Source organism: Acomys russatus, chromosome 11 (assembly GCF_903995435.1).
Source record: "Acomys russatus chromosome 11, mAcoRus1.1, whole genome shotgun sequence".
In the NCBI taxonomy this organism is placed as follows: domain Eukaryota; kingdom Metazoa; phylum Chordata; class Mammalia; order Rodentia; family Muridae; genus Acomys; species Acomys russatus.
Genome location: NC_067147.1, coordinates 11,454,630 through 11,464,928, shown reverse-complemented (window position 1 = coordinate 11,464,928; position 10,299 = coordinate 11,454,630). Strand labels below are relative to the sequence as shown.

The 10,299-nt window shown below is 54.3% G+C and overlaps 2 protein-coding genes across 2 annotated transcripts; one reads left to right on the top strand and one right to left on the bottom strand.

Moving 5' to 3' along the window:
- On the top strand, window positions 1–3,106 carry Crip3 (cysteine rich protein 3). Its single transcript, XM_051152883.1, has 8 exons — window positions 1–507; window positions 788–882; window positions 1,275–1,332; window positions 1,430–1,561; window positions 2,238–2,309; window positions 2,444–2,538; window positions 2,631–2,688; window positions 2,833–3,106. The coding sequence occupies exons 1-8, from the start codon at window positions 465–467 to the stop codon at window positions 2,892–2,894; spliced, it is 615 nt and encodes a 204-aa protein (XP_051008840.1). The 5' UTR covers window positions 1–464; the 3' UTR covers window positions 2,895–3,106.
- A 647-nt stretch (window positions 3,107–3,753) lies between these two features.
- Slc22a7 (solute carrier family 22 member 7) lies at window positions 3,754–9,818 on the bottom strand. The gene is given in 11 exon segments (XM_051152884.1): window positions 3,754–4,022; window positions 4,420–4,626; window positions 4,837–4,945; window positions 5,035–5,249; window positions 5,682–5,791; window positions 6,023–6,146; window positions 8,130–8,298; window positions 8,400–8,544; window positions 8,547–8,556; window positions 8,657–8,760; window positions 9,350–9,818. Coding segments are annotated over 11 exon segments (1,620 nt in total). The 5' UTR covers window positions 9,749–9,818; the 3' UTR covers window positions 3,754–3,994.
- Between the last annotated feature and the right edge of the window lie 481 nt (window positions 9,819–10,299).

The following is a 10,299-nucleotide window of genomic DNA, read 5'->3' as shown; positions in this document are numbered from 1 at the left end:
CTTCATACCGCTTGCCTAGCAGTTTTGTGCTAGGCACATTAACTTGTGCAATTCCCACTACAGCCCTGTGCCATGGACACTGTTGCCATGTTACTACTCCTTGTACAAACAAAAAATAAAATGGAGGCAGAGGGAGGGTGATGGAGCAAAGTTGGGCTTCACAGTCCATTGCTCTCAGCCCTGCTCACAAAGGAGGAATTGAACCACGTAGAATGCCTGCCCAAGCCTGCTTTCTTCTCACTGACCCAGAAACAAGCCATTGAACCTTCCCTCCCAAGTCTGGATCCCACTCGTTCTTTGAAGGTCTTTAAAGTAAACTGATAAATCGCCTAGGTCCCTCAGTTTTTTGTGCCCAATGAGCAGCCACAACTCAAAGCGAGCAGTGGGCGGGGCTGGCGGAGGGGCGGGGACACACCTGCTGTGCCTCTAGTTGCTGCTTGAAATAAGCGGTCCCATGAAGAACCATGAGCTGGACTTGTCCGCGTTGCCAGCAACCCGTTTACTTCGGTGAGGCTGGGACCAAGGAGGGGTAAAGATGAGTGTGAGCCCCCAGGGCCGCTGTATCATTGTGTGTTTGTGTGTGTGGTTGTGTGCCCCATGCCTGCCACACCTCTAAGAGCCCAAGGCAAGAGGCACTAGGGTGGGTGGCAATTCCTCCTGGAGACAGCATTCACTGTCTCTCAGGAGCGAGGCTGGCTGGTCTGGTTCTCCCCCAGAAGGCTGAAAGGGCAAAAGGAGGGCAGTGGGCTGGACTGCTTGCAGCCCGGATCCACCTTGTTCCCCACAGCTGAGAAAGTGAGCTCCTTAGGCAAGAACTGGCACCCTTTCTGCCTGAAATGCGAGCGCTGCCACAGCATCTTGTCCCCTGGCGGGCATGCAGAGGTGAGGCCTGACCAGTGTGATAGCCCTCTATCACACCCCCACACCTATAGACCCCAATTTCAGGCTTGGAAACCTGCCAAAGGCAACCGCGGCAGACAACCTTAGGGCTACCCACCTGATAGGCCTCAGCAGGCAGAATTTGGCAGCCTTAGTGATGCTGTTGACCCGTGGCTTTGAGGGAGGGGTAAGCAGCTGCTCTGTCTCCCACCCATACCCTCAACCCCTAGACCACAGTGGCAACTCTGACAAGCCTGCCTATCACCCACCCTTGCCAGACCCATCAGATTAGTTGCAGTGCACATGTGCATCTGACAGCCTGTATTGAGAAGGCCTGTACAGGCGTGCCCCCTTGGCCCTGAGTGATCCTTCCCTCTGCCTGTGCTCGTGCCCAGCACAACGGGAGGCCATACTGCCACAAGCCTTGCTATGGGGCTCTCTTTGGACCTAGAGGTAAGTTCCAGCCTAGAAGGGGCCAGAGGCCGCAGAACACTCCCTGTCGCTAGGGACTAAAAAGCCTGACCTCCGTTATTGGGTCTTCTCTCTGCAGGGGTCAACATTGGTGGTGTGGGCTGCTATCTCTACAATCTCCCAACTCCTCCCACTGCCAGGAGAATTTCCCTCAGCCCCAGCAACTTTAGCCCCCCCAGGCCAAGGACTGGCCTCCCCCAGGCTAAGAAAAGTAAGTAAAGGTGGGCTTCAGCTGTTCTGCTCTTGACCCTTCCTCGGGCTGCAGCAGACACTGTGACTGTTCTTGGCTATCCTGTTAGTGGCCCCGCTTTGCTGCTGTGATGGGAGTTAAGTTTAGAAGATAAATTGGACAGATAGTACGATTACCCTCATTTTGCAAGTGATATCAAGAAGACAGATGATCACTAATGAGAAGCAAGGCTGGCGTGGGATTTGGGCTCCTTCCCCCCAGCCAGGGCCATGGAAGGAAAGCCCTAAAGTGAGGGCTCTTTAGGGTGGGGCCAGCACTTTAGATTCTTCTGCAGTCCCTGCTCCTTCTCATCCTCCTGTAGTGGGCAGTGACACCACGCTCCCCAACACCTGACACCGCTGCCCTGGCCAGCTCCTCTATCAGCTCAGGTTTCCTGATGATTGGGTTACTACCAGCACTGCTGTTGAACTGGTGGGCTCCTGAGGTCCTGGGAGGATGCCAAGGAAGCCAGTGGTCCCTAATAAAGATGATGAGTAGAGTGGAAGGAGACAGAAGGGACTGTCCTGAGCTCACAGCTGCCTGGGGTGGGGATGCATGGGTTTGGGGAGAGGACAGGCATACACAGACAGGGGCTAGAGGGTCCTGCTTAGGGCCTGGCCCCTACCATAGCCCTATCTGGGGCCCTTTCCCATTAAAGGACCTCCCTACACCAAGACGTTCACTGGGGAGACCTCACTGTGCCCTGGATGTGGGGATCCTGTCTATTTTGGTAAGTGACCATGGGAAGCTTGGAGAGGAATGCTCAAAGGCAGCAGAGGGTAGGGAGGCGGTTGAAGGCAGGCAGCTGTCCCCGCCCCACCCCGCCCCTAGGATGGGAGGACTACCACTGCTCTCCACCAACAGCTGAGACGGTGATGTCTTTGGGCAGAAATTGGCACCGACCCTGTCTGAGGTGCCAGCGCTGCAGGAAGACCCTGGCTGCTGGAAGTCACGCGGAGGTGAGCGGGGAGGAATGGAGGTCATGCTAGAAGGAAGAAGTCTAGAAATAGGAAGAGAGACAGGCTGAGAAGACTCTTTTTCTGTGTTCCAGCATGATGGCACCCCTTACTGCCACATCCCCTGCTATGGATACCTGTTTGGCCCCAGAGGTGGGCAGCCTGACCCCAGACGCTGGGCTTAAAGTGCATAAATGTGTGGATAATTTCCCTTGTGGTCAAATATCCCAGGCCCCTACCCTCTCCCTCCAGTCCTCTCCACCAAAGGCCTTGGTGACAGGGCTTTCTCCTCTATAGGTGTGAACATTGGCAATGTGGGCTGCTACATCTATGACCCGGTGGACAGAAGATCCAAATGAGCCATCCTCGGGAGTGATCACCCTAGCTCAGGCTTCCCGCCATCTCTTCCATGGCCCTGGAAGCTCTGGAATTCTCTACTCCTTTGGGGAAGGAGAAGGTGAAATCCTGGGGGCTTGGGCTTCAGCTCTGCAGTAGACCTGAGTCTAGACTTTCTTTGCCAATTCTTTGCTTTCCCATTCCTATCTGGATGGCCTCCCCGCACCCTCCCACTGAGAATAGTGATTGCCTGGCTTCCAGTTCCTTCTCCAGGCAGTGCTGGAGCGTCAGCGTGGACTTGTAAAGGTCACTAAGTGTCAGCTCTCTGGCCTCCCTAATAAAATGTTGATTCCCATACCTTCAACTCCTTTTGTTGTTGCTTTTTTTTTTTTTTTTTAAGACAGGTTTCTCTGTGCAGTCTTGGCTGTCCTGGAATTCTCTCTGTAGACCAGGCTGGCCTCGAAATCACAGAGATCCACCTGCCTCTGCCTCAGTGCTGGGACTGAAGGCATGCACCACCACACCTGGCTCAATTCCTCCTTAGATATGAAGCCTAAACAGTGATTTGAGGGGCAGGAGTCTGCTGCTTCAGAGGAAGCCCTGGCAACAAGATGCTCTACTGGTCCCCTGACACTGGAATTGGGCAGATCCTGGCCTTGCAACACTAGGCAGCACACACCAGCCTTGTGGGTACTGGAGAGAATCAGAGAGATGGCCTTTAGCAACATTTCTAGAATCACCTCACTCCATATGAGCATGGCAATAAGCCCTGTATGCTAGGAGGCGTCATTAGCCACTTGGGAGATGAGCAGTGGCAAAGCTGGGTTCACAGCTGAGGGTCAAGTCAGTGGCTTCCCATCTGAGCATCTCCCCAAATCTCACTGCTGCCCGAACCCATAAGGATCTTTATTTACAGAATCCCCCAGCCATAAGAGGGGGTGCCCAGAACCCCCAATAGCCCAGTGCCCCAGGAGGCTGTCCTGTTGCTAGAGACTGGATAAACACAGGCAGAAAGTACCAGTGGCAGCTCCATTCTTAGGTAGAGTGATTTGATGTCCCAGTCACAAGAACCTGCCTTGTGTTCCCAGCTCCTGCGGAGGGCTGACCCTAGTCCCCCTCAGTCTCAGATCTGCACATCTTCTTCCTGACTACTGGACAGGACAATGAAGACGGTCAGGAACATGGTTGAGGGGGGTAGTCCTGGAGCCTACAACGGCTGGCTCAGGGCTGTTCCAGCTCCTCCAACACATACACACACACACACACACACACACACACACACACACACACACACACACTCCCACAAGTGAGTGACACATGTCTAGACGTATTCTTTGTGTATAGACATAGCTAAATGTGCACATGGGCATCTCGGGCATTTGTGTATACATAAAGGTATGGACTCATGTATGCTTTTATGTACATAATTGACACATACCAGGCCATCCCCTGGTGTCAAGTGTAGTTGTGCCACTGTCTTCCCCTTTGCATCCTAAGTGTTGGGGGCTTGGGCACCTGAACCCATGGATACCACACATGCACACATACCTCTTTCTTTCTACATCCTGGATGGTCTCTGGCAGCTGTGCCTTCTTTGTCTCAGGCAGCAGGAGTGCAGTGCAGGCAGCCAGCAGGGCAATCCCCCCATAAGCAAGTTTGAGCAGCAAGAGCCATACTCCATCCAGCAAGGCCGCCACGGGGGCCAAAGAGGCCCCTAGCCGGCCCATGAGTGCAGTGAGTCCCAATCCTGTCTGTCTGTTCAGGAAAGGATGAGGGGGGCCATGTATCTCAAGTCTCCCCTCCTGGGCTGGCAACCCTGAGACTGGCTCCCCAGCCCAGAAGATAAAATTCCCCGTGCTCTCCAAGACTTGAGCAAACAACCACTACATCTGGCTATAGCAAAAGAATGGGTGTGGCCCTAGATGCCTAGGTTAAGGTAGGCCAGGGACCGGGACCGTGACTCACCTGAGCACAGTAGGATACAATTCAGACGTGAACAGGTAGGCTGTAGTAAAGGCAGCTTCGGAGAAAGCTTTTCCCATCACCACCAGAGCAGTGATCCAGGACTTGGTGTCTGGAGGGAAAGGGCTTCCTGCAGTGAAGTGATGATGTCAGGAGCTCCCTGGATGCGAGGCAGAGCCCAACTGCCAGGCCCAGGCTTACCTGAGAACACCAGCAGGCTGAGGCCAAAGGTCAGAGCTGCACCCAGCAGCATCCCAGCCTCTGTGAGGCGGCGTCCCACACAGCGCACGAGAAAGTAGACGGTGATTTTGGAGGGCAGCTCGACTGCCCCAAACAGCAACTGAGTCTGGTACACGGTCAGCCCCAGCCCAGACACGTCCAGAGTCAGGCCATAGTAGGAAAAATTCACTCCAAACCTGGACAGAGTCACAGTGCCCCTCAAGAGCTCTCTCCCGCCCTGCCTCTCCTGCCTCTTGGCTCTTCGGTGTCTTCAGCCTAGGATCCCACTTTGCCACCAGCCACCCATAAACCGCAAGTAAGTTCCAGTGGCCAAAATGTCTTTACCCCAGTCTTAGTAGCAACCCATTCATTTCACAAAAAATAGATGCTAAGAATCAGAGTGGTTAGACAGTTGTCCAGGGTCACACAGGAAGGCATGGGGCCTAAAGTTGAGCCTCCAGGTCTCTGCTTTGTCCTCATTGGCCCTGCAGCAGCCAGATAACCCTACCTGCCCCCAAGGGCATAGATGCTCTTCCTACCCTCCCTGGTTACATTCTGGGCCCTTCTCACGCTCAGCCCCTCCCTCCTACCACCCTCGATCCACCAGACCCAACCCAGCCGCCTCGTACCACACCGCCATGCAGCACCATGAGATGTGACGGAGCTGCGGTGTTCGGAGCAGGTCTAGGTATGATGGTCTTTGCAGCACCCGTTCCATGGTGACCACTTTGGTCAGGGCCTGGTGGGAGAGAAAGCAAGGTTGTGACCTCAGAGCTTGTCTCAGAAAGCTCTCTGCTCCAATTCTCTTCTCAGCAGTACCGGAATGGGAGTATGCATGGAAGACCCACCCAGAGCCCGGCAGGAGGGCAAAGACTTCACAGGTCATATATGGTGGGCCCAGGAGAAGGGACACAGGCATTTCCCCCCACCACACCCCTGTGTACTCTCTCATACATGTTGCCACCCTCACCTCCTGGCTCAGGCTGTCCTCACCCACAGGCCGCCCATTGAGCTTGGCACAGCGCAACAAGTACATTTTTGCCTCCTCCAAGCGACCCTGGGTTAGAAGCCATCGCGCAGACTCAGGTACCCACCTAGGGGAGAAGCCAGAGGACTTCAGCCAGAAGCCAGCCTTGCAAACCACTTCTACCTCCTGAGATCCCAGGCTGTCAACTCCAGGTTTTCACTCATGCAGTCCCCTTAGCCTGAAAGGCAAGTCTCCTACTGCCCAGCACCCACGAACTCCTGCTCAGGCCTAGTCTAAAAGCTACTCCTTCCCTTGTTTCTTTATTCAGGCCTAGATCCCCCAGTCCTCCAAGGAGTCCCTTCCTTCCTCAGCTGAATTGGTCTTAGACTCAAAACCTTAGCTCCCAGCACCAGCCAACATGTCTAGGTTGCAGGACGAAGGCAGGACAGACAGACTGATGCACACTTCCCCATTAGGAGGCAGTGAGGCAACCACCTTGCCAGGCCCTCTGTTCTCCTGCCTTAGTTCCCAGCACCACACTGGCTGTGTCTCACCCCGTTCCTTGAAGGCCAACCCCAGCCTCCACTTGACACTGACTGACCCTCCATCGCTGCCTCTCCTGTCTGCACCTCCATCGGATCCTGGGAATTCTCCTTTCAGTTTTCATCCCTGTCACTCACTGCTCTCTCTGCTCTGTCTCTGTCTCTTCACATCTCTTCTCTGCTTGGGTGTCTTGTGCTATCTTCTTTCTACTGCGTTCTGGCTTCCTGACTTCTCTTGCTATCTTTTTGACTCTTGGTCCCTGACTCTGTTTCTGTATCTCTTAGTGACTTTTCCCTCTTTCCCTCTCTCTCGCCCCCCTCTGTCTCTGTCTCTCTGTCTATCTGTATCTCTCCCTCTCTCTCTCATTCTGTGTGTGTGTGTGGTGTGTGGTGTGTGTGTGTGTGTGTGTGTGTGTGTGTGTGTGTACATGTTTGTATGCATGTACACGTGTGCATAGAGGCTCAGGTGACATCAAGTGCCTTCCTCAATCTCTCTCCACCTTAGTTTTGTGAGAGGGGTCTCTCTCTCTGAACCTGGAACTTGCCGATCTGTGTAGACTGGCTGGCCCGCAAGCCCCGATCTTCCTGTCTCTGCCTTCCAAGGGATTATAAGTGCATAGCTCCGTGTCATGCTTTTTACAGGGGAGCTGGGGATCGAAACTGAAAATGTCTAACAAGACACCTATTTTTGAGCTGGGCGTGGTGGCGCACGCCTTTAATCCCAGCACTCGGGAGGCAGAGGCAGGCGGATCGCTGTGAGTTCGAGGCCAGCCTGGTCTACAAAGTGAGTCCAGGATGGCCAAGGCTACACAGAGAAACCCTGTCTCAAAAAAAACCAAAAAAAAAAAAGACACCTATTTTTTTTTCCTTTTATTTTCTTTCCTTTTTTTTTCCCCCATACAAAAATATAATGTGACCCAGGCTGGCCTTAAACTCCCTATGTAGCTGAGGATGACCTTGAACTTCTGATCTTCAACCTCTTAAGTATTAAGAATAGAGGTGTACACTATTACAACTGGTTTATTCAGTGCTGAGGAGAAACCCGGGCCTTTGTGCATGCAGGGCAAATTGAACCGAAAGGAACCAATTGAATCAATGCCAATTGAACCAATGCCAGGCCAGCTCTCAGTCTCCTTATTCTGTTTGGTTTTTTTTATTATTTTTAGTTGAGTGTGTGTGTGTGTGTGTGTGTGTGTCTGTCTGTCTGTCTGTCTGTCTGTGTTTGTCTATGTCTGTGTTTGTCTGTGTCTGTGTTTGTCTGTGTCTGTGTTTGTCTATGTCTGTGTTTGTCTGTGTCTGTGTTTGTCTGTGTCTATGAGTATGAATACATTATGTGTGTGCAGGTGCAGGTGCCCACAGAGGCCAGAGGTGTCTGATCTCCGGGAACTGGACTTACATTCTGCCTGATGTGGGTCCTGGGAATTGAACTTGGGTCCTTCAGAAGAGCCAGCCGTATGTGCTGTTAACAGCTGAGCCATCTCTGTGTCCCCTGTGTTTGATTCTTAGTCTCTGACTAATTGTGTCTCGGTTGGATGTACCTCCCACTCCCAGCTGCTTGCAGTTCTCACCAGATGCTGATAATGCCTGGAACACATGGCAGGGTGACAGCCAGCAGAAGCCACCGCCAGCTCCGTATCAGGTACCCAACCAGCGCCAGCAGCAGCACACCTCCTGTCCAGAATATGGTGCTGATGACCCCAGCCACCGTGCGGTGTTCCACGTCCAGCCACTCCAGCTCTAGACGGGGGAACCATCAGAGACAGGGAGACAGCTGGCGAGGGCCAGGTGGGTCCATCTCACCCCGGCAAACAGCCTCCCTCCGGGCCTGTCTGACTCACCTAGCGGCAACACAATGATGGTGAAACCAGCCAGGGCGGAGCCCGTGAGGGTGCGGGTGATGACAAACATGTTGTGGTTGACCGAGGCTGCAGACGCCAGGCCCAGCACCAGCGAGCTCACGTAGGCCACCAGCAGAAGCCGGCGCGCCGGCCAAGCCTGCCAAGGGCCATGCAAGGTCAGGTCCCCGTGGGGCTTCCCGGATACAGACGCTGAGGCCGGTGGGGGAGGGTCCCCTCAGCCTGGCTCCTTATTTCACCTGTCAGACAAGTAGCCGTACACCACAGCCCCCACCAGCACGCCGACGAAGAAGCAGGTGGATGTAATTTTGTTCAGTCCTCTCTGCTGACACACCAGATCCCACTGCAAAGACAGGCAATGAGAGCTTCCTATGTGACAAGGCCCTCTCCAGCCAGCACCAGTCCCTCCTCCCCAGGCTCCAGGGCAACTCTGATGTTCCAGAAGGTGCCCCATCCCTGGATATATACTGCAGCGTCAGAAAAGGGGGACTGCCTCTCCCCAGTTCCAAAGCTTGTCTTCTTCCCACGGAGGTCCGTCACTACCACCCGGGAATCCTTTACCTCTCTCTCCACTCCCATCCACCCTTCCTCTCTGGATGAATCATGTCAATTTCAGACCTGGCACAAGAGGGGAGAAAAGGAGGCCTCTGCAGTTTCTTCATCTCTTACTGCAGAGGCATCTTTCTGAGCTTTCTGTTCCAACCCCCTGGAGCCATCTTAGCCTTCCCCTGCCTTCATCATGTCTGCTGAATTATAGGGAATGAACCTCTCACTACAAACCAAGAACTGAGTCTAGGGCTTTAAAGCCATGGGCTTTCTACACACAGGAAACAAACCTCTCAGAGCACAGGGTTATCCCAGGCCCACACAACCCCCAAGGTAATGGCAGGCCCAACCCCCTCACACATCCCTCACCCTCTGGGCATGGGTACCTCAGTTGCAATGGTGGAGGAGAATTCTGAGCGGTCGTACTCCCAACCCTGAGAGCAGGGCACTGCGGTAGCTTCACCCTCAGGCTCCCCTGGGCTGTGTGCCTCTGTCCCCAAGGTGGTATTGGGGAGAGCCTGGGGATGAGCAAAGCGGAGGCAGGGGCAGGGGCTAAAGCTGCCGTCAGTCTCCCGGGGTAGATGGGTCTCCAGCCACGAGTCCTGGTGACTGAGGTTGGCAGGGGCATCAGGCAGGGCACAATGGTGGGCGGGCACAGCGGCCATGAAGATGGGAAGGAGGAAATGCATAGGTAGCAGCACTCGGGGCAGGGCCAGCAGGGCCAGATTCCTCAGTTGGAAAGGCCCAAAGCCACCCACCTTGTCCAGCAGTTCCTCAAAGCCCATGCTGCCCACCCACTAGATGTTGCTCTGTGGTGCCTAGGATGGCTCAACCTGCATGCCACATGGACCCTTGGACTCTGGAGGTGGGAATGTTGACCTGGTGAGTGAAGCATTTGTAGCCAGAATCCAGCCCCCTTGGGGGCCGGCCTGGGCCTGGGCCCTCCCCTGTCATCCACTTGGCTAGCCTAGTGCCTAAGGGGAAGGCCCCTATACCAGGTAGGGGAGCTAAGGGCTGGCCTAGGAGAGCATCCAGGTGTGCAGGAGGCAGTAAGACCCTAGCTACTTATTAGAGCTCCCAGGCTCTCTAAGAGGAGGTCCCCTGGTCACGGTGCCCGCTGTCCTGGATGACCTTTGTCCCAGGAAGCTTTAGGTCAGCCTTCTCTATTTGCAACCACAGCCCAATTTTGGCCGACAGCCCAGGGACGCAGGAGAAGGTATCAGACCCACCTTGTGAGGGATGGGAATCGAACCCAGGTCCTGGGAAAGAAGAACAACAAATGCTATTAAAAACAGACAGACGGGGGCTGGAGAGATGGCTCAGAGGTTAAGAGCAC